The 27,243-nt window shown below is 47.5% G+C and overlaps 1 protein-coding gene across 2 annotated transcripts; it reads left to right on the forward strand.

Moving 5' to 3' along the window:
- cdc42bpb (CDC42 binding protein kinase beta (DMPK-like)) lies at positions 1-27,243 on the forward strand. 2 transcript variants are annotated; one of them, XM_085373630.1, is made up of 39 exons: positions 1-674; positions 4,341-4,432; positions 6,516-6,599; positions 6,691-6,786; positions 6,870-7,018; positions 7,593-7,686; positions 7,901-8,101; positions 8,407-8,655; positions 9,054-9,285; positions 9,412-9,519; positions 9,855-9,988; positions 10,527-10,769; positions 12,279-12,389; positions 12,519-12,763; positions 12,850-12,955; positions 13,043-13,167; positions 13,246-13,351; positions 13,655-13,717; positions 15,123-15,271; positions 15,353-15,450; positions 15,559-15,638; positions 16,150-16,224; positions 16,304-16,369; positions 16,471-16,576; positions 16,648-16,784; positions 16,861-17,000; positions 21,563-21,644; positions 21,731-21,947; positions 23,520-23,582; positions 23,659-23,900; positions 23,988-24,342; positions 24,417-24,514; positions 24,600-24,684; positions 24,775-24,892; positions 24,975-25,092; positions 25,257-25,481; positions 25,740-25,848; positions 25,930-25,988; positions 26,173-27,243. In XM_085373630.1, the coding sequence occupies exons 1-39, from the start codon at positions 506-508 to the stop codon at positions 26,293-26,295; spliced, it is 5,352 nt and encodes a 1,783-aa protein (XP_085229756.1). In that variant the 5' UTR covers positions 1-505; the 3' UTR covers positions 26,296-27,243. The 2 variants fall into 2 exon arrangements, with proteins under 2 accessions (XP_085229756.1, XP_085229757.1); XM_085373631.1 differs by lacking the exon at positions 13,655-13,717.

Genomic DNA, 27,243 nt, shown 5'->3' on the forward strand with positions numbered 1-27,243 from the left:
TCCTGGATTCAGCCATATTCCCAGCGCTCCGCCACACCGGCAGCCGCCTCGAACTCTCCTCAAACCGGCCGTGATCCCGTGACGCTCTCCCCCACTCCCACGGAGAACTCGGACATTCTGACCCCTGCGCAGTCGCCCCCGGAGCCAGCCCCGGTCCGACAAACCGAGCGGCGGACATGGAGCAGCGGCGGCCGACCTGAGAGTCGACGGTCCGCCCGACGTCCTGATCCTGAGAGGAAAGAGCAGATTTACCGGATTAGAGCCGGAGGAGGGCGGACAGAGGCAGGCCCGCAGGCTGCTGACCGACGGTGACCCACGGTGACCGGAGGACTCTCGGCGACGCTCCGAACCCCGCGGCTCAAAATGTCGGGAAGCTTCTCCTGGAGCTAACGGCTAACGGCTAGCAGCTAGGCAGGAAGCGGAGCCTCGGCGGCGGATACACCCGGACTGAGCGACGCGGGCCCGGCGGAGCATCCTGGAGAGTCCGGCGGGGACCGACAGCAGGATGTCGGCGCAGGAGCGGTTGAAGCGACTGGAGGAGCTGCTGCTGGAGCAGCGGGCGGCCGGCTGCCTGAACGTGGAGGCGCTGCTAGACCTGCTGCTCTGCTTCTACACAGAGTGCTCCCAGTCCCCGCTCAAGAGGGAGAAGCACGTCACCGACTTCCTGGAGTGGGGTAAGACCCGGGTGGGTGGGGGTCAGGTTCAGCAGACTGGAGCTGGCCTACTGAAGGTCAAAGGTCAATCAAGGAGATCCAGGTGTAGCACGCTTCAGGTAGTTTCAGGTGTACGTGGGGTCGATCCAGGGTGCTTGAGGGGTCAGAGACAGATTCACCTCACAGGTGTCTGAAGGCTCTCTCCCCTGAGCTCAGCTCCAGGTTTGTGGAGCTCCTTGAAAGAGGATTCTGAAGGCTTAAACGGCGTCTCCGGGTCTCTCGTGGTCTGACGTGGTCACATGATATACAATCAATAATCGAGGTGATTAGGTTTAAAGTTGAGTCAGGATGAACACTAGGATAATCCTTGCTTTTTCAGGCTCCGCCTTCCTGCCCTGGTTGTGGGTCCCATGTAGACTGTTAGTGTTTCCATGGTGACTGCATGTGGCTAATATCATTCAGTGATAGTGTAATCGATCAGCTGGTCTTGAATCAGCTTCCAGCTTCTGTGCAGCTGAAACACTCTGGCCCAGTTTGGCCTGGTTCAGCCTGTTCCTGTCCTGGTTTCTGTGACCTGGTTTCAATTTGCAATTCTGCTCTGAGTTGGAGCCGCTGTGAAGGCCAACTGCATGCGCCGATGATGTCAGTGATGAGTAAGACCGATCAGGTCATGGGTGATCAATGACAGACGGTGTTCAGGTGATGTTTACAGGAAGGTTTGATACAAATAAGCAGGAAGCTGATCAGGACAGTCGGTGATGAAGATTATGAAGGCAGTGATCACCTAAACATGATTTCATAACTTGACTGAGGTGTGTTATTGATCTGATACCATCTCCTTTAGATCAGGGTGGGGAACTCTAGGCCTTGAGGGCCAGTGTCCTGCAGGTTTTAGATGTGTCCTTGATCCAACACAGCTGTTTTAAATGGTTAAATTACCTCCTCAACATGTCTTGAAGTTCTCCAGGGGCCTGGTAATGAACTAATCATGTGATTCAGGTGTGTTGACCCAGGGTGATATCTAAAACCTGCAGGACACCGGCCCTCAAGGCCTGGAGTTCCCCACCCATGCTTTAAAGTAATCCATAATTGCTTCAGACAGCATCGCTCACACCTGTCAGTGTCTCTGAGCAATCACAAGGTTCTTAGACTCAGGCCCTCACCTAAGAGGGCGGGGACAGGAGAGGATGCACTCACTTCATTTGTCTTCCATTAATAATGTATGACAAACCACTTTATTGCTAATCAATAACTGGCTTCCATCCGTTATTGATCAGTGACAAAGTTCTCCACCTGCTGCAGAACTAAAACAGGACCAGCAGTCACGGCCACTCTGCAGACATGTCTCCATCAGTCGGACGGCAGCAGACTCGTAGACATGGAAACCGTAATGCCGCCATGACGTGGTGAATTATTCTGTGCTCTTTCTCAGCCCTCAGCCTTTGATGTCACAGCAGTGACATCAGTCAGACCGAAAGTGTTTGCAAACGTTAAGTCAGGGCTCTGAGGAAGAATTGAAACCAGCTCAGCTCCTCTGCTGTGTTTCTATTCTGGTTTCTATGAGAGTAAATGTGAGTGACCCAGATAAATCTGATCTCAGATCAGATGAATAAATGATGAGGAGCTGACAGCATGCAGGGTACTAATGCCTCTAACTCACGACTCGGGTCGTTCTGTTATCAGGACACGTTTAACCAATGTTCCCTCTAAACTGCGCGCATGCGCAATTGCGCACTGCTGGCACGGTCTCTGCGCACAGAAAATCTGTGTTGCGCACAAAAAAAATCTAACCTGAATTGAAATTAAAATAAATACTTTAACAATTCTGTTATGCAGTGTTAGTCAGTAAGTGACTGGCTGCTCCGGTATGGGATTAATCGCATCATAGTCCAGCCAATGATGCGATTCACATTCGTATATACGCAGCTAATCAACGTCGTTGACAGACTATGGCAGCGTTCTTATGTGCCAACACCGGTGTTTTAGCTAGCAAAGCGGCGTGGCTGATGTGGAGTGAAGCCACGATAATGACAACGTGTACAACCATTGGAGATGTGAGCAGGACAGATGGAACAATTGACGGGAAAAATGTGGACTTAATACCAGTTTTTAAATTGTGTTGATAGGTCACGTAAAACCAGAGTTATGATAAAAATATATGCAATGTTTGTTTTTTCCTTAATACGATCATTGTTTATATTTATTGCGGGAAGAAACTGTAAAAACGGCATTTTATAGGGAAAACGCTCGAAAGCGCTCTCCGCCTGTGAGCAAATGTACTATGTGGACCAATCAAAAAATGATATGGCAACATGGCATTTAGTTGTTTAGGAAGAGGGAAGTTTTAGGTGTTGCGGCGGTGTTTTGAGATGTGAGAGATTTGCGACGTTTAGCGCAAATCTTGTGTAGTTAGTGTGTAGTGTAGTCAATAGTTCTGTTGTGTGTGTCAGAACAATGAGGCGACTACTGAGTGTTACAGATGTTACAGGAGTGATACATCTGCTGTTGTCAGGCCTGCAGATATCAGGCTGTTGTTCTCCTTTATCTCATAGTGGACAGAAATAATTTTTTGGAGAGGCACAAATAATTTGTGTGGCATCAAATTTGATGCAGAACACCTGATTGTTCTGTAAATAGTTTTAAATGTTTATTTTAAAAAACGCCTTGGCTGCATTTTTAGGTAAACGGCTGCAAAAAACTTTGTTTGCAAAACTCAGTTACTTTTTTGAAGAAGTAACTATTGAATTAATTGCCAACATTGGTCATTCTGTATTTTGCAGACAAAGAGTTACAGGACTCTCTCCCAGACCACAGACTCATAATACAAGTCAGAGCAAAAAAAAAGAAGTTGTTTTCAAAATTGGAGTTCAAGTTATTTTTACTTTGTGTGTTCGCTCAGACACGTGAAAAATTAGAAGGAATATTGCGTTTAACCTAACGTCAGCAATCAGGGTCAGAGGTCACACAAACCTGGTTATCATCTCGCTGAGTTAACTCAGGGTTTAACCTGCGAGTTCACGTGAAAGGGGCAGAGCTGATAGCATCTGAGCAATTTAAAGGGACATTTCACCTCTCATGTGACTCCTCTTTTACAGAGATGCTGTCAAGTAAAAATCTGTAAAGAACCAAAAAATCTGTGAATAATCTGAGAGGTGAAACTGGTTAATCTGGTCATTTGTGGCACAGAGCAGGAAAATACAAGTTGAATGGCAGTTAATGATTTTGTCTTTGTTTTTAAAGCAACGACTGCACATTCGTGTCTGAAACACAAACGGTAACATTTCCTGTCACACAGACTGATGACTGAGATCAGAGTGGATGAATGTGATTGGTTGAACATTCCTGGTGTCCTGTGTTTGTAGCAGATCAGAGTTAAGTAGAATCAAGTAGAAAAAGATTTAAATATTTGCTGCATCAGCACATGAACGTTCAGTCTGAGCCGCTCTAGGTTCATGCACTGCTCTCAGGAACAAGCTGCACACTGATGCACATAAAAGAATCAGAGGACCGCTTCTGCTTTAAACTCTGAATATAACCTGCTCTTGACCAGGTGAGGGCTTCAGCCTCTGTTACCATTGTGATTTGATCTGGTAAGAAGTCAACAACAGAACATTACCTGTATGAGATTGGGTTAGTGTGGACCTCTGCGTGCGTGTGACATTACCCCAGCTCTTCTGTGTGTTCCAGTGAAGCCATTCACAACCACGGTGAAGGACATGCGGCTGCACAAAGACGACTTCGAGATCCTGAAGGTGATTGGACGAGGAGCTTTTGGAGAGGTAAGACTTCCTGATGACCTGTGACTTGTCAGGCGACTAAAGGTGACGAAAAGGAAACACGATGTATTCATGTGTAGATAGAATAAATACACTCTTACTTTGTAAAGCACCTTAGCACTGGGATTTCCTGTCCTGATTGTGTGTTTGAGACGCCACACTGTGTTGCAGTGGCTTGGAGGAGGCTCCGCCCATCCTCCTCTGCAGTCTGAGGGAAAACGGGAAGGGCTCAGATTCCAGGCAAATACAGGAAGTGAACGGGAAGCTGTTAGGAACACAAACTTGATGGAGGAGGAGACGGCGCGATGACCAATCCCTGAAACAAAACTCAATTTCAGTTAATGTCGCAGGCATTAACTCCACCACCTGTGACATCATCAGAGGCAGGGTAACCGAACAAATACAAGTCATGTCATGTGTTTGTTGTTGGTTTGACAAACAAATGGCAAAAAAACAAGTCAGCAGAGAGAAACTGTGACCCTGTTTCTGTAACCTGATTGGTCGCAAGGCTCCTCGCACTGTAGGCTTGGAGGTCGTCTCCGTCCTAAAACTGGATACAGCCCCGCCCTCCTCTCCTTACCTGAGCCTGTGGCCCAGAAATAATCCAGGGTGGAGATGATAATCCAGGATAATCTGAAGATCATCGTGGACGCTGATGGAGATCTCATATTAAACGTCCTGCAGCACACCACGATGTGATTGTCTGCAGGGCTATTCGATATAACGACATATATCAGATGACGATATAAAAACGTCTATCGTTTCATTTTACGCTGTCGTTTGTTTCGTGGTGTCGCAAAATAAACTGTTTACGGCAATATTTTTTCACTGTTTTGTTGGTCACTGTAGTGGCTATATTAATTTCTTAAAGTTCTCTCTTTCTCTTATATTTAATATAACCACACTACGGACGGACAAGCGCCTGTTTTTATGCGTTGTCGTTAGCAACAATGATGGTAAAACCATCGCGTGGCTCCGCCGTCCACTTGTTTATTTTCCACATAAACCTTTCACAATAAAGCTCAAGATCCTGTTGAGACTTTTCAAAATAAACTGAATCACGTGAAAGAGTATGCAGAGTATTTACGGATGAGAAGCAAAAAAAGAGCCGTCAGACTCAAACGTTAGAACAGGCTTTTCCCCGCAGCACGCTGTGAAATAAATAATCACAAAGAAAACGGCGGCCGTTACAACTTATGACTAAAAATGTATAGTTTCAGGCATCTGTTAAAACACAACGCCCAGCTGGAAACACTTCACGCAAGTCAAGCTGCCAGAGATTCACAGAATTTACAGAAAATGTTACAGTTTTGTGATTTATATTGTTATCGGGACGATAGATGTATTATATCGGGATATGAGATTTTGGTCATATCGCACAGCCCTAATTGGCTGAAATATTTAAGTTCTGTTTAATGTGAACAGAGACGGGTTGGTGGGGTCTTATTTGTTATGAAGACAAGAAGTTTGACATAATCGTGGTACGAGGGGACAGAGCAATTCAGTTCTTTACAGCATGGATGCAGTTTCCCATGAGACATGCAGTGAAGACGTGCACACATATCAGAACCCACACAGTACTGTGGTATTTGTAGTCCTTTGGTGTTTGAGATCTGCACTAAGCGTCCTCTCTAGGATCTTTTGGGTAATGTGTAAAGCAGAGCGAGTGTCCTCAGCAGCCGCTGTCAGCGTGTGTCTGTTTCTGTGTGTGCGTTCTTCTCATACCAGAGGACAGGTGTGACACTACCACACCTGCCTGCTGCCTCGGGACATAAACACACACCTGTCCTCAGGTATGTCCCGAAGCACCGGGCAGGCATGGTTGTGACACACCTGTCCTCAGGTAAGTCCAGGTTAGCTGTGTGGGTGGGGTTCTATGTCATGTGCTCAGACCAGCTCAGCAAGTGATGTTAAAGATACACACCCGGTCACCATGGAGACCATAGCAGCAACACTGCACAGGTGATACACCTGTGGGAGGCACACAAATTTGACATGGCATCATTCTGGACCCTTGGCGCATAGTGCTGCAGGTGTTTGTGTTTACCTGTGTGTTCATGTTTCTCGCCCCCTCTCTCTCTGTCAGGTTGCCGTGGTGAAGATGAAGCACACGGAGCAAGTTTATGCTATGAAGATCCTCAATAAGTGGGAGATGCTAAAACGAGCAGAGGTGGGCTCCTCTTCATGATCATGTAATGGGCTGTTGTGACCTTAGTGTGCTGTGGGCATGTTATTGATGTGTTGGTATGCTGTGAGTGCAGACGGCATGTTTCCGTGAAGAGCGTGACGTCCTGGTGAAAGGAGACAGTCAGTGGATCACCAACCTGCACTACGCCTTCCAGGATGACAACTATTTGGTGAGTACTAGCTGCTGTCCCCTGTGGGACTGGGACTGGTACTGGTACTATCTTTAACTCCTCTGTGTGTACCTGTACTGCAGTACTTGGTGATGGATTACTACGTGGGTGGTGACCTGCTGACGCTGCTCAGTAAGTTTGAGGATCGACTTCCTGAGGATATGGCCAAGTTCTACGTGGCTGAGATGGTACTCGCCATCCACTCCATCCATCAGCAGCACTACATACACAGGTACTCGGAGTACTGCAAACTGCACTGCCTGTACTTCACACTGTACTCTTAAGTTGTACTGGCCCTACCAAAGGTATGTGCCTCTGTATCCAGGAAGTGTGCTTTTCCTGCTGCAGTGTCCTCTGGGAAATGTAGTTCCTTCCTGCTCAGCTGGTCTTTTCCTTCCTGAGATGGCTGAACTTTAACCTGCTGCTGTTCAGTCTCACACATCTTTATTCACACACAGTGAAACGATGGCGCTTTAAGGTGCATCACGTGATCGGAGTCAGATAAAACATGGACGCACATCCCGTTTGGTACGCCTGGTCATATGTTTTAGAAATGACCATGTGGAGGTTGTCACAGTGAGTGTGTGATTTCAGAGACAGCCCCTCGTCACCGCCAGCTTCAAAACTCAAAATGGTGACAGCAAAAACACTCATCTGAAAAGGACCAATGGGTTCACAGCACAGTAGCGCCACCCATCTTTATACTGTGTGTGGTTAATCAGATCCTGCTGCGGCATCAGCTGACCATGTTACCTGTCTGGGATGAAGGTGACGATGACTAGCTGAATATGTTTTTCGTCTTTCAGAGACATCAAACCCGACAACGTCCTGCTCGACGTCAACGGCCATATTCGCCTCGCAGACTTCGGATCCTGTCTCCGCATGATGGAGGACGGCACGGTAACTGTCACGCTCCCATCGCCTCTTTGAAGCTAACAGTGCTCTCGTTAGTCTAGTTTAAGGTTAACCCTGGTAATCTTAGTGCTGGTCTTAATTCAGGAACTTCAATAGCTTAATTAAGCTTGTTTAGTTCTGTTACTTGAGCTTAAGTTCACCTTTGACCTTTTCTGGATGACCTTTTGTAACCTCGGTCCATCCCAATGTTTCACTATAGGTTCAGTCCTCGGTGGCAGTTGGCACGCCAGACTACATCTCCCCAGAGATCCTGCAGGCGATGGAGGACGGGATGGGCCGCTACGGCCCAGAGTGTGACTGGTGGTCGCTGGGTGTGTGCATGTATGAGATGCTGTATGGCGAGACACCGTTCTACGCTGAGTCGCTGGTTGAAACCTATGGCAAGATCATGAATCATGAGGTCAGAACCATGGACTGTTCTATCTGCCAGAGTATTTGGACTGTCTTTCAGAATAAATAAAGACACTAGCTGTTACAGTAATCAGATTACACTCTGTCAGGGTAATGATACTGTGCTCTGTAATTGGATTACTCTTGTCCTGCCCGTGCTGTGCTGCTGTTTCCAGGTTACAAGTCTGTCTCCAGGCTCTCGTCCCACTTCCTGTTTTGAATCAGAGCTCGTCCCTCAGCGCACGCTCGCCTTTTTGTCCAGTTTCCTGACTCTTCCTCTGAACGTATCCTTGTCTTTTCTTTTGCTGTTTCCAGGAGCGTTTCCAGTTCCCTTCCCATGTGACCGATGTGTCTGAAGATGCCAAGGATCTGATCCAGGGCTTGCTCTGTTCCAGGGATCGTCGCCTTGGACTTAATGGGATCTCTGATTTTAAAAGCCACCCTTTCTTCAACGGCATCGACTGGGACAACATCCGGTCCACCGGGGCCCCCTACATCCCCGAGGTGTCCTCACCCACCGACACCTCAAACTTTGACGTAGATGATGATGTCCTGAAGAACCCGGTGAGGACCGTCTTTCTATCCTCAAGACCGTTTTACATAGGAAGCAGCATGTAGTGGGATCACCACTAGCTGGAGCGAGTTACGTAAATTTTATTCAACCCAGTTGAACTTTGACCGTGGCATGTGGGACTTCTCCCCGCCAGAGTGCTTTCACTGTGCTTTGCAGAGGGCAGTACAGTATGTGCTGCTCCCTGTGTGAAATGGCCTTCCATCAATCTGACTGCTCTGAGACTCCATCAGTCTCAGAGTCACCTGGAGTCACAGGGCAGTCAGACTGAGTCTGGGGCCTAAGAGTCTCTGAGAGTCCCCGAGACTCCAGGTGACTCTGAGACCACAGGTTTTCCAGTGGCCCTTCTTGTCCGCACAGTCCTTCATGCTGACAGGTCTTCTCTCTACAGGACATTGGACCTCCAGTGTCTCACACTGGTTTTACAGGGCAGCACCTCCCCTTCGTTGGCTTCACCTACACCACCGACAGCTGCTTCTCCGACCGCAGCTCTGTCAGCAGGGCGTGGTTGCGTGTCCAGATCGAAACAGATGGTGGAACAGGAGGGGAGGAGGTGGAGGTTTTTGAGAAGAGGATTCGTCGACTGGAGCAGGAGAAACAGGAACTGAACCGCAAACTGCAGGGTAAGGAGGAGGCGGACTCCAGCAGTACTCCCACAGTACACTGCTGGACTCCAGCAGTACTCTGTAGGACTCGATCAGTATTCCTGCAGTACTCGCTGTGACCTTACTGCGTCTGTCCTCCCACAGAGTCGACTCAGGCCCTGCAGGCTCCAGCTCGAGGAGGAACTCTGAGTCGAGACAAAGAGATCAAGAAGCTCAATGAGGAGATTGAACGACTCAAGAAGAAGCTGGCAGGTCAGAGGATGTTTCCGTGGTAACAGACACAGTTGGGGTGGTAGCACCTGATATGGTCTGCAGTCTGCAGGCACGGAGTTCATCAATAAAAGAACTGAATAATGACATCTGAAACTTTATTTCCTGTTAGGTTTGTTTAACAGCGCCACTCGCAGAAAACCTTAAATATTTCAAGTTTCTGTGCTCCGCCCGAGCTCGTGTTTAATGTCATACAGACACATGTTTATTAATACGTTGGAGCCAATGAGACAGTACTGCAGAAAAATCAGTTTAAATAAAGTTATTAATGTCACACTTTTTATTTATTAAAATAAACCCTGCCCCTGTAATCTCAGACTCTGACAGGCTGGAGCACCAGCTGGAAGAGGCGGTCTCTCTCAGACAGGACTATGAAAGCTCCGCCTCCAAACTGAGGAGCATGGAGAAGCAGGTGAAAAGCCTGCGACAGGAGAAGGATGAGGTTCACAAGGTACGCGGATCTGGCCGCAGGTGGAGCTGTTTTTCAGAATAAAGCCCCTTTTCCATTAGTACCTACTCTGATCAACTCGTTTTCCATTACAATCCAGCACTAACTGATGTGAGTGGTTGTTGTCATAGCAACATGTTTGAGCGTCCCGCGACTTAATTGCTATGCAGAACGCTACAACAAAGGTGGACATCCAAGTGACAACATACCTGTGGCTTTTCGTCAAACTCGTCGGACTGTTTTTGTAGCCATTTCCCTCATTGCCATGGTTTCAAAAATGGCAGTTTTGATTTTTGTGAACAAGATGCTCTTATGATTCATCGAGTGACGCTACCGACCAGCCAATCAGTGGCATGCAGTGTGACGACGTCACATTTTAGTACCTGCTCAAATGGCTTGGAACCCTGGGTGAGCAGGTACTAAAACGGTACCTTACAGAAAACCCTTTAAACTGTGGCAAGTCAATCCGAGTAGTTACTAATGAAAAGGGGCTTAATAGTCATGTATTCCCAAGCTAATAAACCCCACACCCTCTGAGCAGCAGTTGGCTGACGCCCTGGAACGCCTGAGGAGTCAGACGAAGGAGTTGAAGGAGGCGCACTCGCAGAGGAAGCTGGCGCTGCAGGAGTTCTCTGAGTTGTCAGAGAGGATGGCTGAGCTGCGCTCCTCAAAGCAGCGCCTGACCCGCCAGCTCCGTGACAAGGAAGAGGAGATGGAGGCGCTGCTGCAGAAGATGGACGGCACGAGGCAGGAGATCCGTAAGATGGAGAAGAGCCGTAAGGAGGTGAGTGAGGATGGCTGCAGAGCATCAGCAATGACCATTTTGTGATTAAAACCTTAGAGACGAAAGTCTCCTCTGTTAGCATTCACCCTCGTTATGGAGGGTTAGGGAGCGTCTGTCGGGTTTTCAGTTGGTCGCTTTAAGTAATTTGTCAGTGATGATGATTGGGCACATGTCCTGATGACAGGGAGTCAGGAACAGAAGTGTAAGAGGTCTGAAGATGAGCCTGAGAGAGACAGACAAAGCAGGAAAAAGAGGATTTGTTTTTGGTTCACAAGTGAGGTAGAGCCGTCTGGGTATCGCCAACAGTGCAGCATGATACTGTTCTCTTATGTGGTTAGCAGTACAGCTCTACAGATTAAGAGTTTGTTTTCTGACTTTCTAAGTTGAATTCCAGAGTCAAACTGAAAAGAACGGGAGGTGCACCATCAGTCCTGAGGTGCACCTCCTCGTGCTCACCAGCAGAGGGAGACAGACTCCTGTAATAAGCAGGAAGCCGTTGGTCAATCAAAGAACACTTTGATGTAAAACGAGAAGGAACCAAGCGTTTAAAGCGCCGTGAGCACATGTCAGAGACAAGACAGGTCTAAAAGGTTTGGTCAGATCATAAGATGAATTACGACGGCTCCTTCATAAAGTGTTCGGGTTCTGGGTTAATGGAGGGACGCTCTCGCTGTCTGAAGGTGTGTTCTGACCACACCTTCTGTTCGCGCTGACTGTTGGAGGCTGTTCCTCTTTGTTCTCTTGAGCAGCAGGAACTGGAAGCTTTGGGGTTTTCAGAAATTATTTCAGGTCATATTAATGTCAGATTCCATAGGCAGCATACATACACAGTTCAGATCAACCCTGAGTGATGGTGCTGTGCTCTGATTGGCCAAACATGTCATATAAAGTGCAGACTTCAGTAAAATGGCAGGAAAGATTCAGTGACGTGGGAAACACCCGAATGAGCTCAAAGGAATTAATCTGCAGAGAGTGAATCAGGGTTACAGGAAAGGAGGCGAATGAATCACTAACCACTGCTAATGACATCACTTCTTGTTAGCAGGGTGTAAAAGTCATATAAACCTAAAAGCTGTGTGACTTCCCTATTCACCAACCATCTGCTGACACTGAGTGGAGGGGGAGGTGATGGTGGGTCGACAGCTGGTTCCACAGCATGCACACCTGTGTTGCAGGTGTGGTTATGAAGAACCTCATGAGGATGATAAGAATTTAATGCAAAAGCAGGAAAATAAGACTCATTTTGAGCAGCACTAGTCCGACATCATCACCCATCAGCTCAGCCTGAGCAGTGATTGATGTCTCTGATATTCAATGTTTATGACGGGACTGTGAGGTGTGGCGTCTTCGTCACTGCAGACACATGTTCATGTTTATGTGCTGTAACGCAGCTCTGCTGTGCACTCCACGTGCACACCATGTTAGGTCCCCCGCAGAGCTTCCATCTCAGTAGGTCTGAGTCTCAGTAAGCTCCACCGACCCGCAAAAAGCCTTTTGTTTGTGTGTTAGCTGGAGGCTCAGCTGGATGAGGCGCAGACAGAGGCATCAAAGGAGAGGAAGCTGAGGGAGCACAGCGAGGTTTACTCCAAACAGCTGGAGGCGGAGCTGCAGAGTCTAAAGGTCAGAGGTCACACACACACACACCCCTTTACACCCATCATGACCACACAATCCCAATTTGAGCCTGGGTTAAGCCAAACCCTGGCTGAACCGGTCCTCACAGTCATGCAGAAGTTGTTCTGATCCTAGTCTCAGCAGGGCCGTGGAGTAGCAGCAGGAGGGGCGGAGTTTCAGCAGGAACTATCCCATCTAAAGGCAGAGCTGGACAAGAAGGTGCTGTTCTACGAGGAGGAGCTCCTGAGGAGGGACTCGGCCCACTCCTCTGAGATAAAAAACCTCTGCAAAGACTTGCAGGAGTCTGAGGGGGCGCAGCTCACCGCCAACAAGGAGTTGCTGCAGCTCCGAGACAAGCTAGACAAGGCCAAGAGGGACAGGTGAGTCCTGAACTGGGTTTACTGGCAGGTACAGGTGAGTCATGGCCAGATCCATGCTGACCCAGTGTGTGTGTGTGCCCTCTCAGGCAAGTCGAGATGGAAGAAGCTCTCACTGCTCTCAAGAAGAAACATGAGCGAGAGAAGAACCTGCTGACAGAAGAAAACCGAAAACTGACGACAGAGACCGACAAGGTGATACTCCTGTAGTACTGTTACTGCACACTTTGTAGTACTAGGAGCACCGCTGTGTAATACTGCTCTCGTTGTGGTTGTGTCCAGCTGTGCTCGTTCGTGGATAACCTGACGGCTCAGAATAGGCAACTAGAAGACGAGCTGCAGGACCTGGCGTCCAAGAAGGAGAGCGTGGCTCACTGGGAGGCTCAGATCGCAGAGATCATCCAGTGGTGAGTCACGTGAGCTGCTTGGACACCGCCGCGGGTTCAGCGACACATTTTTAAGGACATGTGGTACACTGTGTTCAGGGTCAGCGACGAGAAGGATGCTCGAGGTTATCTGCAGGCTCTAGCCACCAAGATGACGGAGGAGCTGGAAACTCTACGCAGCTCCAGCTTGGGAACCAGACCTCTGGTAACACTAACACACACACAAACACACACACACACACGGGACTTCACCTGAAGCGACCTGTTGAAGCCTCCGCCTGTCACAGGTGTGTTCAGACATCACTCAGTCATAGCAGAAATTTTTTTTAAAATTTATGTTACAAATACTCAGAAATGTTTTATCCCTTCAGTTATGTTTTAACTTAGTGGCTTTTATTGTGAAAGAAATCCAGGAATGTCCTCCACCTTCTTCAGACTGTAGTACTGTCTGTATCTGTGTGTTGATTTTGTTTGGGGTTTTTTTTTCATTTCAAACCTGCTGTCTTAGACGGAATCAGGAGTGGCCACTCCCCCTAAGAAGCCCTGGCCTCCCATTGGTGGAGACAGGAGGGTGAGTGAGCTGGTCACGATTTCCAGCCAGTCAAAAATCACTTTCTGGGCGAGCTTAAAGATGCTTGCATGGCTATTGGCTTGCATGTGTACCATTGATATTAGAACGCAGTGAGGCTTTCCCAGTGCGGGTTCCTGACAGCTGTGACGAAGTCATAGAGTGGATCACACAGAAGCCTGGAGAGGTCAGAGGTCAAGCAGAAGCATAGATGAGGAGGTTACAAAGAGAGTTGGTGTCTACAGTGACCTCTCGAGATGAATCCAGGGTCAGGACAGGGTGAGGGTTCAAGGTCTGGTGGGGACAGAGTGGAGACGAAGCTTTAGTCTAAGGTGGTGTCACAGTCTGTACTTCAGGGAGTAGTTTACTCTGTACTTGAGTCAGTACTCGGTCTACACATTAGTTTTTACTCACTGAGTACCTCGAGTAGGCACCTGGGGGGTCAGGTACTACACTTCAGGTACTCTTCTGTTATCTTTGAAGGTTTAGAGTCATCTGGAATTTAAGCAGTGCATCCTTTAGGGCTTTAAATGGTCAAATCTTGATGTCATATGATAATGTCACATTTTCCAGCAGCTACATCGGTGGTATCACATGTCTGGACATCACCTCACCTGATTGAACACTCATTGGCTGTGTCCCAATTCAGGGTCTGCATGCTTGAAGTACGCGCACTACGCGTACTACGTACGGTGCGTACTATAAGTACGAGAAGTGTGGAAGTGAGAGGCTTGTGAAATGGGACGGTCTAGCCTTCGTTGCGCTGTTCAGGTTGCCTAGCAACCATGATACTAACCGCGAGAAACGTTACAAACGGCATTGTTTGACAGAAGTGAAGGAGAAAATGTTTTGTTGGTCATTCATTTTTGTCATGACATCACTGATTAGTTGAGTATCTGAGGCTGAGACCACAGGACTGTAAAGCATGATTGTTGGGCTTCATTTCTGTGCTGAACAGTCATTTAAGATTAGTTAGTAAATAACAATTAGTTAATGTTGTTCATGAGACTAACATCATCTCACTCTGGCAATATAAATGTAATATGGCCAATATTATAGTATTGTCAGATTATTATGGCGTGTGTGCGTGTGTGTGCGTGTGTGTCGCGCTATGAATTGTGGGATATATAGGACCACGAAGCGTGCACCGGACCACGCTTGATATTTGGGGAAATTGACGGCGCATTTGGAGTATGCATTTGAAGTACACTTCGAATTGGGACAGCCGCCGTCGCGTGGCGGTGACGTAACCGCACTTAAAATGCGTACTTCAAGTGTGCAGACCCTGAATTGGGGGACAGCCTCATTGGCTGCTCTGATCGTCCGACTGCACCATTTCTTGCTTTCTGAGCTTTGATGTACAGTGACAATAAACAGGTGCCTATCCCTCTGATTCCACCCCCTCCAGGACCCCCTGTGGAAGGTGCGCCGCAGTCAGAAGTTGGACATGTCTGCTCGCCTCGAGCTGCAGTCGGCTCTGGACGCTGAAATCAGAGCCAAACAGCTGGTCCAGGAGGAGCTGCGCAAAGTCAAAGCCTCAAACATCAACCTGGAGAGGTCAGAGGTCATACCAAGGCAGACTGTCATCTTATCTGTGTACTGTGTTCACCTATCTGACCCATGTCTCTCTGCCTACAGTAAGCTTAAGGAGACGGAGGAAAGGAGCAAGGAAATGGTGGAGCAGATGGAGACCCTAAAAAAGGAGATGGAGGAGACCCGTTCACGTTCCGACAAAGGTTAGGCAAAACTACTCAGACCATGTGTGTATGATTTTTAGGGTCTGAGAGGACAGGTAGGTTCCAGTGGTGTCTGTGGGCGTGTCTTCACCATATATGTCTGTGCAGGTCTGAAGCTCCCGGACTTCCAGGACCCTATCTTTGAATACTTCAACACGTCTCCTCTAGCTCCAGACCTCACCTTCAGAGTGAGTTACCTGTCTGACTTTCCTACCATTCATAGTAACAAGCCCACACACAGCAGCTCACAGGACAGTGATGCCATTCAGGTGTAGTGCTGACTTACTCAACTTCATCTTGCTTCTTTCTCTTTGTAACTTTGAGATGTCAGCTTGCTCTGCCTCCTTGCTGTATGCTCTCTGGGAAGAAGTAAGTTTACCCTCCCCTCTTCAGACAGTGACCTGCCACCTTCAACCTCGAGTATAGCTGCTAGCTTTGTACTAATGACATCAACAACCACTCGGGTCAAATTAATGCCCTGCACAGCTGATCCGACTGACTATAAAAACCTCCATCCACAGAATAAACTCCGCCGACACACAAAAAAAAGCATCGCTTAGTATCAGTCCTCTTAATCTCATATTACTGCAGTACTACTTCATGTGTCTGCTGTATGAATACTGCAATAGTGCATTTGTAGTTGTCACAGTTCATCTGATCAGGTGTTGATAATCTTTGTGTCACGGTTTTTACCTGCAGCCTTCAGACATAGATGCCACCCCTGCAAAATCAGACACTACGCCCCCATCACCCTCCACAAGCTCCGAACACGAGGTTGGTCACAGATGAGTCTTTGCACAGGTGTCCTGTATGTTATGGTTTGTTTAACTGATTGACCCGTTTGCGTCCACAGGAAATTAAAGCAGTCCCTTCGAGCCCCTCGCCTATCTATCAGAGCACAGCGCTGACCACACCAAAGGTACCCTGAGGTTCTCGCAGGTGTCCTATGACTCCACAGGGCCACTCAGATTGTAGTAATTGTAATAGATTTGTGTGTGTGTGTGTGTGTGTGTGTGTCAGCCCAAAGCTCACCAGCTGAGCATCAAGACGTTCTCCAGCCCGCCTCAGTGCACACACTGCACCTCCCTGATGGTGGGACTAATCCGGCAGGGATACGCCTGCGAAGGTACGCAGCGCTAACAGCACCTTTGCTTCTGGTTCAGTCACAGGTGTCTGACTGACTCTCTGTCTCTGCAGTGTGCTCCTTCATCTGTCACGTTTCCTGTAAAGACCACGCCCCTCTTGTCTGCCCGATCCCAGCAGAGCAGGCCAAGAGGCCACAGGGCATTGACGTCCAGAGGGGAATCGGCACTGCATATAAGGGCTATGTCAGGGTGAGTCCATTGACACGGTACTGACGATGTAACTGTGTAGCAGCTCCACATACTCAAGCTAGTTTGTTTCCGTCAGATTCCAAAGCCCAGTGGGGTGAAAAAGGGCTGGCAGCGAGCATTCGCCGTGGTCTCTGACTGTAAACTCTTTCTCTACGACATCCCAGAGGGAAAGTCCACGCAGCCTGGGGTGGCAGCCGGTCTCGTCCTCGACCTCAGGTATTCGGTTTGGTCACCTTCTGTCAGGACATGAAAACACTACTTGAGGTCTTTTGAAGAGTCTGCTTGTTTTGACAAAAATCCCTGGACTCTGGAGCAAGTTCCAGCTCTTCTAATTCATCCATCCATCCATCCATCCATCCATTCGCTTTCGCTTATCCTTTTTCAGGGTCGCGGGGGGCGCTGGAGCCTATCCCAGCTGTCATAGGGCGAGAGGCGGGGTACACCCTGGACAGGTCGCCAGTCTGTCGCAGGGCCAACATACAGGGACAGACAACCATTCGCACTCACTTTCATTCGCACATTCACACCTAGTGACAATTTGTTTCTTCTAATTCAATTCAGTTTTATTTATACAGTGCCAAATCACAGCAACGGTCGCCTCATGGTGCTTTATATTATAAGGTAGACCCTACAATAATAAGTGAAAACCCCAACAGTCATATGACCACCTACAGTGGGGCAAAAAAGTATTTAGTCAGCCACCGATTGTGCAAGTTCCCCCACTTAAAATGATGACAGAGGTCAGTAATTTGCACCAGAGGTACACTTCAACTGTGAGAGACAGAATGTGAAAAAAAAAAAAAAAATCCATGAATCCACATGGTAGGATTTGTAAAGAATTTATTCGTAAATCAGGGTGGAAAATAAGTATTTGGTCAATAACAAAAATACAACTCAATACTTTGTAACATAACCTTTGTTGGCAATAACAGAGGTCAAACGTTTACTATAGGTCTTTACCAGGTTTGCACACACAGTAGCTGGTATTTTGGCCCATTCCTCCATGCAGATCTTCTCGAGAGCAGTGATGTTTTGGGGCTGTCGCCGAGCAACACGGACTTTCAACTCCCGCCACAGATTTTCTATGGGGTTGAGGTCTGGAGACTGGCTAGGCCACTCCAGGACTTTCAAATGCTTCTTACGGAGCCACTCCTTTGTTTCCCGGGCGGTGTGTTTTGGATCATTGTCATGTTGGAAGACCCAGCCTCGTTTCATCTTCAAAGTTCTCACTGATGGAAGGAGGTTTTGGCTCAAAATCTCACGATACATGGCCCCATTCATTCTGTCCTTAACACGGATCAGTCGTCCTGTCCCCTTGGCAGAAAAACAGCCCCATAGCATGATGTTTCCACCCCCATGCTTCACAGTAGGTATGGTGTTCTTGGGATGCAACTCAGTATTCTTCTTCCTCCAAACACGACGAATTGAGTTTATACCAAAAAGTTCTACTTTGGTTTCATCTGACCACATGACATTCTCCCAATCCTCTGCTGGATCATCCATGTGCTCTCTGGCAAACTTCAGACGGGCCTGGACATGCACTGGCTTCAGCAGCGGAACACGTCTGGCACTGCAGGATTTGATTCCCTGCCGTTGTAGTGTGTTACTGATGGTGACCTTTGTTACTTTGGTCCCAGCTCTCTGCAGGTCATTCACCAGGTCCCCCCGTGTGGTTCTGGGATCTTTGCTCACCGTTCTCATGATCATTTTGACCCCACGGGATGAGATCTTGCGTGGAGCCCCAGATTGAGGGAGATTATCAGTGGTCTTGTATATCTTCCATTTTCTGATGATTGCTCCCACAGTTGATTTTTTCACACCAAGCTGCTTGCCTGTTGTAGATTCACTCTTCCCAGTCTGGTGCAGGTCTACAATACTTTTCCTGGTGTCCTTCGAAAGCTCTTTGGTCTTGGCCATGGCGGAGTTTGGAGTCTGACTGTTTGAGGCTGTGGACAGGTGTCTTTTATACAGATGATGAGTTCAAACAGGTGCCATTCATACAGGTAACGAGTGGGGGACAGAAAAGCTTCTTACAGAAGACGTTACAGGTCTGTGAGAGCCAGAGATTTTCCTTGTTTGAGGTGACCAAATACTTATTTTCCACCCTGATTTATGAATAAATTCTTTACAAATCCTACCATGTGAATTCATGGATTTTTTTTTCATTCTGTCTCTCACAGTTGAAGTGTACCTCTGGTGCAAATTACTGACCTCTGTCATCATTTTAAGTGGGGGAACTTGCACAATCGGTGGCTGACTAAATACTTTTTTGCCCCACTGTATGTACAAGTGGTTGGGCAACAGTGGGAAAGGAAAAACTCCCTTTTAACAGGAAGAAATCCTCTCCCTGCTCCTCCCTGACCGAGGGGAGGAAGACAGGACCAAGACATGCTGTGGAAGAGAGCCAGAAATTAATAGCAAGTATGATTCAGTGCAGAGAGGTCTATTAACACATAGTGAGACAAGAAAAAACACCCAGTGCATCATGGGAATCCCCCAGCAGCCTACACCTATTGCAGCTTAACTAAGGGAGGGTTTAGGGTCACCTGGTCCAGCCCTAACTATAACTTTAGCAAAAAGGAAAATTTGAAGCCTAATCTTAAAAGTACAGATAGTATCTGTCTTCCGAATCCAAACTGGAAGCTGGTTCCACAGAAAAGAGGCCTGAAAACTGAAGACTCCCATTCTACTTTTAAATTATCTAGGAACAGCAAGTATGCTAGAAATGATAAATCCATGAACTAGTTTTTTTGTGTCACTCTTGAGACAGGATATTTCTAATTTTAGAGATATTGCGCAAATGGAAGAAAGCAGTCTGACATTTTTGTTTAATATGTGCATTGAAGGACATGTCCTCAGGGCTCTAGACTAACTTTTTGCCATGGGCGTACCGGTACGCCGAACTTTAAAAAGTTAGGCGTACCAGCACAAAAGTTAGGCGCACACAAATTTTATAATAATTGATATAATATAATGTGTTTTTCTGGATACACTGTGCTTTTTCAGCATTCAAAGATTGTTGACACCGTGTCAGAGCACTGGATATGAATTTCAGAAGCAGAAGGATCAGGCCTTAACAGAAAAGTCAGCAATAGTTCTTTTCCTATTACAGCTACATCCACTTCTGTCGTGCCTAGGCTGCTCACTAGGGCTGGGTATCATCACTGATTTCTATAATCCATTCGATTCCGGTTTTCAAAGTCCCGATTCAATTCAACTTAGCCTCAGACAGTCAGAAATATTATAATTCTGATCATTTATCAGTACTGACTTCATCAGAATTGTGAACATCACAGCAGATGCCTTTGTGTGAAAGTAACTGAGAATAAAACACAGAAAAACATGAAGGAGATTTTCCTGGTCTGGCTTTTTAGAGCAGATAACCTTAAAAATATTCTACAATGTTCTGCATATAAAGTTTCAATTTCTTCAGTATTGAACAACAGAAAAAATAGGCTTTCTTTTCCGAGGTCATTTAAGTGAAAAAAAGAAAAGAAAAAGACAGCAGCTGACAGCGCTGTAAACAACGGTAGACTGGTGGGTAATAAGTGAATGAATAATACAGAAAACAGAGATTGGAGACGGGAAACTGTTCTTGAAGTACAGAGAGAGAGAGAGAGAGAGCTAGCTGTGCATGAAGTCTGATTTTAATAGTCGTGGAAGCAAAACAGCAAAATTCACGACGACATTGATCAAATGTGAAGCGCAGTTTGCTGCTTCTTTTGCTGCTGGCTCGGTGAATTTTGTTTGGAGAGAGACAAAACCTGCAGCTCAGAATCAGCGCAAAAAGACGTAATCACAGCGCGGACCGGACGCATCAGAACCGCTAAGCTCCGACAGCGTGTCCGTCTACGGGCCGTCGGGTGAGAAAGCCGAGAAAGACAAAGTTGATTCTGATGCGTCGGTCCGTTCTGTGTTTACGTCTTTGTGTGGAATCCGTGTACCTGCTCTCATCTGCTGTTTGGTTGTTGTTGAAATGGTTTTGTGAGCTTTAATCTGAGAATCTGGCTTTTCTGGCAAAACACAGTTATATTTAAAGTCGATTCAGGATTTAATGAATTGATATCGCTTTATTCAAGCTACTCACCTCCCACTTCCACCTGCACTTTCAACTGGACCACGGCCAATCAGAGAGGTCCCGCCCCTGACTATCTCAGGGGCGGGATTACTGGAGGCAAAGGTAATGTCATCCAGAGTAAGAATCTGGTTAGATACCATATTTCTAAGATTTTGATGGCCAAGTACAATAACCTCAATTTTATCTGAATTTAGAAGCAGAAAATTAGAGGTCATCCAGGTCTTTGTCTTTAAGACATTCCTGCAGTTTAACTAATTGGTGTGGATTATCTGGCTTCATGGATAGATAAAGCTCTGTGTCATCTGCATAGCAGTGAAAATGCACTGTGAAACAAGAATATGTTTTTAATTAAATTGGCTACACAAAAACCTCACTGTGTTGGAACAGGAAGTGACACCGCAGAGAGCGAACACTTCTGAGAAGGTTCGTGTGGGCATGTTAATCCAGGTCCTGAGACGAAGTCTGAAGAAAGTTTGTGTAGCCCTAAGTGTTAGGACAGCTTGTGAGTCCTGATAAGGTTCATGTAGTTCAGAGACGACTCTGATACCTTTGTGAAGACTGTAATAGAATGAAAAGATTTAGCTGGTTTAGAGAAGATTTAGGCAGTCGCGTGAAGCTGGCGGGGGGTTTTTTGTGTGTGGAGTTTGTGACAAGTATTATTTTTGTATATGCAATTATCTCTTGCATCTCACTTTTTCAGGGATGAGGATTTGTCCGTTAGTTCGGTTTTGGCTTCCGATGTGATCCACGCAACCAGGAAGGACATCCCCTGCATCTTCAGAGTAGGAGGACCCCATCACTGTTAAAACATTTGGTGTCTGAGCACCAGTGCGTGTCCTGTTCTGATTGTTTTTGTTGTCGTGGTCAGGTGACATCATCGCAGCTGATCTCGCAGCTGTCTTCAGTGTCTCTGCTTGTCCTGGCAGAGAGCGAGGTAGAGAAGAGAAAATGGGTCCGGATCCTGGAAGGTATGCAGAGCATCCTGACCAAGAACCTGCTGAAGAGCCAGCAGGTCCACGTCCTGCACGAGGCCTATGATGCCTCACTACCCATCATCAAGACCACGCTGTCCGCCGCTGTACTCGGTCAGTAACGAGTGCTCTGCTGAAAAAGTGTAGGACAGTTGACCATGGTAGGCTGAAATTTTTTCAGGGTCTACTGATGGATTGTGCTGAGTTTCCTGTCGATGTTCAGTCTTATTGATTACTTGATTTGTATCCATTTAATCTCTCTTATTATTTTGTTAATAAGAACTAGAGCTGGGCGATATGAGATTTTTTCATATCACGATATGTTTTTTTCATTTCAGGCGATAACGATATCTATCACGATATAAGCCAAATAACTATATTTGTAAGATTTAAATGTGCCGTTGCTCACAAGTAAAATGTGAAATAATCAGCAGCTTGTTTTTATTTAAATATTTATTTCCCATAATAAGTTCAACAGGGTAGATGTACTTAAGGAACATGAGACTTTTTCAGATAAATAAAGGCAAATATTGCACACTACACAAAAGGCAGCCGCTAAAGCGTTTAAGTTTCAAAATAGAACAAACGAAACAGACTACTAAATTGTCAATTCCACTTAGAAACAAAATATTAATTCTAAAAACAAATCTTAGTTTGTTTTACAGAAGAACAGACAAAACTGACTAACTTTTGTCAATATCAAATAAACTGAGAACTAAAAGGAAATTCTCAATCTCTCCTTGTTGTATAGCTTAGCTTTTCAAACAGTTTTAACGGTTACTTTAGTCTGACAAAAGCCGAATGACGAATTAGCGCTTCCAGTCAGAGACTGAGGCTACGTCCACACGTACACGGGTATTTTTGAAAACTGAGATTTTCCGTTTTCGTTTTAAAAAATAATCCCGTCCACACATAAAGGCAGAAATGAAGGAAAACGCTGCTATGAACATGCCAAAGCAGCAGGTGGCGCTAGATTCCTAACCGTGCAGAAATATTGGCCAATCAGAAGTCTAGAAGCCTCGGTGGGAAAAAGTAAACAAAGCTGGGGCATAGAAGCAGAACCGAGTCATATGTGTGGACGGACAGTAACTGTGTGTATATGTAAGCATTTAAACACTGCAGAGAGTAGAATTAACAGTATTGTAGAAATTCATTTCACCGAAACAATAACGTGGCGCACAGTGTGACGCATGCACCAGTTTATTGTATTTCCAGACTTGCTTTCGGCACAATTTACAGTGCACGCTACTCTGTTTTTTGTCAGACTTGAAATAGCCGAAATACCTTCACACTACGGAACTTCTATGGCTCTTCCGTTCGACAATCTCTCCGGCGTTGGAACCATCATCTGTTTTCTCTTCGGCCACGCTCGGTTGATTTTTCTAGTCGGCACACTCATTTCCTCCATTACCCGCTGGCTGCTTCCCAAACAAACACACGTGCGGCTTGGCACTTGTGCTGTACGTTACAAGTCACGCGACATGACGCTGCGGCTGTCATTGGTTCGGCTCTGCGCTACTTAATTTGGATTGGCTGACCTTTTTTTTTTTTTTTTTTTTTTAAGAGGACAAGAGCGGCGAGGTCTATCGCGATAGCTTAATTTCTCTATCGAGTAAAAGTTATATCGCGATACATTGTTATCGTTCTATCGCCCAGCTCTAATAAGAACATTTCCCATCTGTGCAGATCGTGAGAGGATCGCCCTGGGAACAGAAGACGGACTGTTTGTGGTTGAAATCACGAGAGACGGTGAGCCCAGTGAACAGACTTTGTCCACGTGACTGATTGTGCTAACCTCCTTTAACTCCTCCCTTTCTTTCTACAGTGATTGTGAGAGCCGCAGACAGTAAGAAGATCTCTCAGATTGAATTGATCCCAAAGGAGAAGATCATTGCGCTCCTCTGCGGTCGCAACCGTCAAGTTCACCTTCACCCCTGGGGGGTGTTGGAGGGAGCGGAGTCCAGCTTCGATGCCAAGCTGGCAGACACCAAAGGCTGCCAGGCTATGGCCGCCGGTGTTCTCCGCCCAGGAGGCCCCCCCTGCCTGCTGGCTGCCATCAAACGTCAGGTCAGTGGTATGGGCTCACCTGGAGGCGACCTGTGGTTCTGCTCCGGTGCCCATCCTAATGCTGCGGTTTCTATGTCCCGCTTCCAGGTTCAGTGCTACGAGATCACTCCGACAAAGCCCCACCACAAGAAGCTGTGGGAGGTGCAGGCCCCAGGTGTGGTTCAGTGGTTGGGGATGCTCAGGGACCGGCTGTGCATCGGTTACCCGTCAGGCTTCGCTCTGCTGGCCTTGCAGGGGGAGTCGTCCCCTATAAGCCTGGTGAGCCCGGCAGACCCATCGCTGGCCTTCCTGGCGCAACAGCAACTGGACGCTCTACATGCACTGGAGGTCGGATCCAGCGATCTGCTGCTGTGCTTCAGCCAGCTCGGTGTCTATGTGGATGGACAGGGACGTCGGTCCCGGACCCAGGAGCTCATGTGGCCCGCCACACCTCTTGCTTTCTGTACGTTGCACGATTCTTGTAATTGTAGAAACGGGTGCAGTGGATAGTCTCTCACCTGTCTCTCTGTGTGACAGGCTCTAACTCATCTCACCTGACGGTCTACAGCGAGTATGGGGTTGATGTCTTTGATATTCACACCACTGAGTGGGTCCAAACCATCTCCCTGCGCAAGGTAACCAATCACAGTTCAGTGAAGGTCAGACCACCCATTCAGAATGCAGTGATGGCTGAAAGACTGTGTGCGCACCTATCTACAGATTCGACCTCTGAATGCTGAAGGAACGTTAAACCTGCTGAGCTCAGAACCTCCTCGTCTGATTTACTTTAGCAACACCTCCTCAGGTAGGAGCACACCTGAATCACGTGGACGCTAACGCTCCCACAGCTGAAGCTAACCTGTGCATACCTGTCTCTGTACCCATGTCTTTTCAGAGGGCGATCTCACCATCCCGGAGACGTCCGATCACAGCAGGAAGTTGATGGTTCGAACTCGCAGCAAGAGAAAGTTCCTCTTCAAGGTTCCCGAGGAGGAGCGACTCCAGCAGAGGAGGTGATTTTAGTCACTTCTGGTGTTTTCCCATGTTATGTTTACCTGCGTGCTCACTTGTGTGCTGGTGTCGTTGTCTCCTCAGGGAGATGCTGAGGGATCCGGAGCTTCGCTCTAAGATGATTTCTAACCCCACCAACTTTAACCACGTGGCTCACATGGGACCAGGAGACGGCATGCAGGTCCTCATGGACCTTCCTCTGGTAACTCCTCCTGCTCCTCCTTCTGCTGCCGGCATGTTCTCCTCCGTCTCCTCCCCCCACTCCTCTGACTCCTGCCTTCATCACACTGACTCCTCTCTTCTCTCTTCCCCCTGTTTCAACTTCATCCTGCTCCTTCTCATCTTTGTCTGCATCTTGGTGTTCAGGTTGGTGATGTTGCCTCCCTCTCCTCCTCCCCGTCTCCCTCCCCTTCCTCCTCTTCTTCCCGTCACACCCTCATCTCTCCCCCCTCCAACTTTGAGCACGTGTATCACATGACGTCGGCATCGGCTGGCGCCTTCTTGCAGAAAGACGCCTCCTCTTCCTCCTCCCAGCAGAGCCTCCTTCAGCCTTCCTCCTCCTCCTCTCCCTCCACCTCCTCTGTGGGAAGGGTAGGCCAGCTTCTGTCTCCCCCCCTCCACTCAGGCTGCGCCCAGGTCACATGACCTGAATGCAGCAATCACTTGATTGATTTGATGACCTCACACTCGCTCATCAGCTGAATGGTCAGCGATGATGTCATCAGGTCATGCTGTGTACCTCTGCCAGCTGATCGATCAGTCTGAGGATGCCAGAAGGATCAATAAACTCTATTCGTGTGTGTGTGTGTGTGTGTGTGTGTGTGTGTGTGTGTGTGTGTGTGCCCGCAGAGTGTGCTGCCCTCTTCTCAGGACGACTGCATTAAAGATAAGCCCCGCCCCCTCTCCAGTATCTCACGGCAACAGAGGAGCAAGACGCACATCACACGCACAGCTTCAGGTAAACACATGAGTGTTCATGCCGCTAGTCTCGACACGAACTGTCACTAACTCACCTGTCTCTGTGATTTCATTGGCTTAGATTTTGGGGGAGGCGCTTCGTCCCGCAGCATCTGTGACCCGGAGGAGGTGGACCGAGAGGTACCACACATACACACTCTCTCTCTCTCTCTCTCTCTCTCTCTCTCTCTCTCTCTCTCTCTCTCTCTCTCTCTCTCTCTCTCTCTCTCTCTCTCTCTCTATATATATATATATATATATATATATATATACACACACACCATCAGTCTTGATCAGTAATCATGCTTGTGTATTGATCCCTCAGCCTGACTCTGACTCCACCAAACACTCGACGCCCTCAAACAGCTCCAACCCCAGCAGCCCCCCCAGCCCCAACTCCCCCCACCGCAGCCAGCTCACCCTCGACGGCCTGGACTCCGAAGCCTGAAGCCCCGCCCCCACCTGAACAAGTCGGGCTGTGGACTGAGAGCTTAGCATTTACTTCCAGGATTTTATTGTGGCGGGGTGTGTTTGCGCTTCCTACTGTTTTTATTTTGTTGGATTTTACCTGCTGGAAGCCCCACCCCTTGGTTTTAACCCCTCCCTGCTGAGAGCTGCTGTGTGACCTTTGACCTTTACTCTGATTGGCTCTATGGGACCAGCGCCTGCTGTTGTCGTGCATGTGTAATGACTTCCTGTTGGCGTGCAAGCTGACACGGGGAGCGGGCGGAGGTCTCGCTCTGACGAAAACACTGAATTAATTTTGTTGAAGTTGCACATCGTCATCACCTTCATCTTTGTTGTCGCTTAGGGTAAAATAATCTTTAATTTGTGTCAGTTATGATCTTTCCTCTGGCCCCGCCCTCTGCTCAGTTGGAGACAGGAGAGGGGGCAGGGTCACACCTGAACACTACTGCTTTGTTTCTTCCAAAATCACATTTAAAGGATCTTTGTAACGATAAACTGTTAGTGGCCAAAAACAATAAACGAACCTGAATTCAGTCTTTGAGTCTGAGTCACACCTGCACAGGTGAGCCCGGCAGGCAACCAATCAGGACAAGCAGAGTCCCTGTCATCCTGATAATAACAAATTACAGTAGTCCAGCCTAGAAGTATTAAATGCATGAACTAGTTTTTCAGCATCACTCTGAGTCAGGATATTTCTAATTGTAGAGATATTGCACAAATGAAGCAAAGCAGTCCGATATATTTGTTTAATATGCACACTGAAGGACATATCCTGGTCTCAAATTACTCCAAGGTTCCTGACGGTGTTACTGGAGCCCAACGTAATACCATCCAGAGTAAGAATCTGGTTAGATATCCCAAAGGGTTGATTCTGTTCATCTGGATGTTTTCAGTCATCATCAGGTGTCTTCTTCAGTCTCACCTGACT

The sequence above is a fragment of the Diplotaxodon limnothrissa genome, linkage group LG15 (assembly GCF_057381915.1).
Source record: "Diplotaxodon limnothrissa isolate DT_005_m linkage group LG15, D_limnothrissa_male_GT1.1, whole genome shotgun sequence".
Taxonomy (NCBI): domain Eukaryota; kingdom Metazoa; phylum Chordata; class Actinopteri; order Cichliformes; family Cichlidae; genus Diplotaxodon; species Diplotaxodon limnothrissa.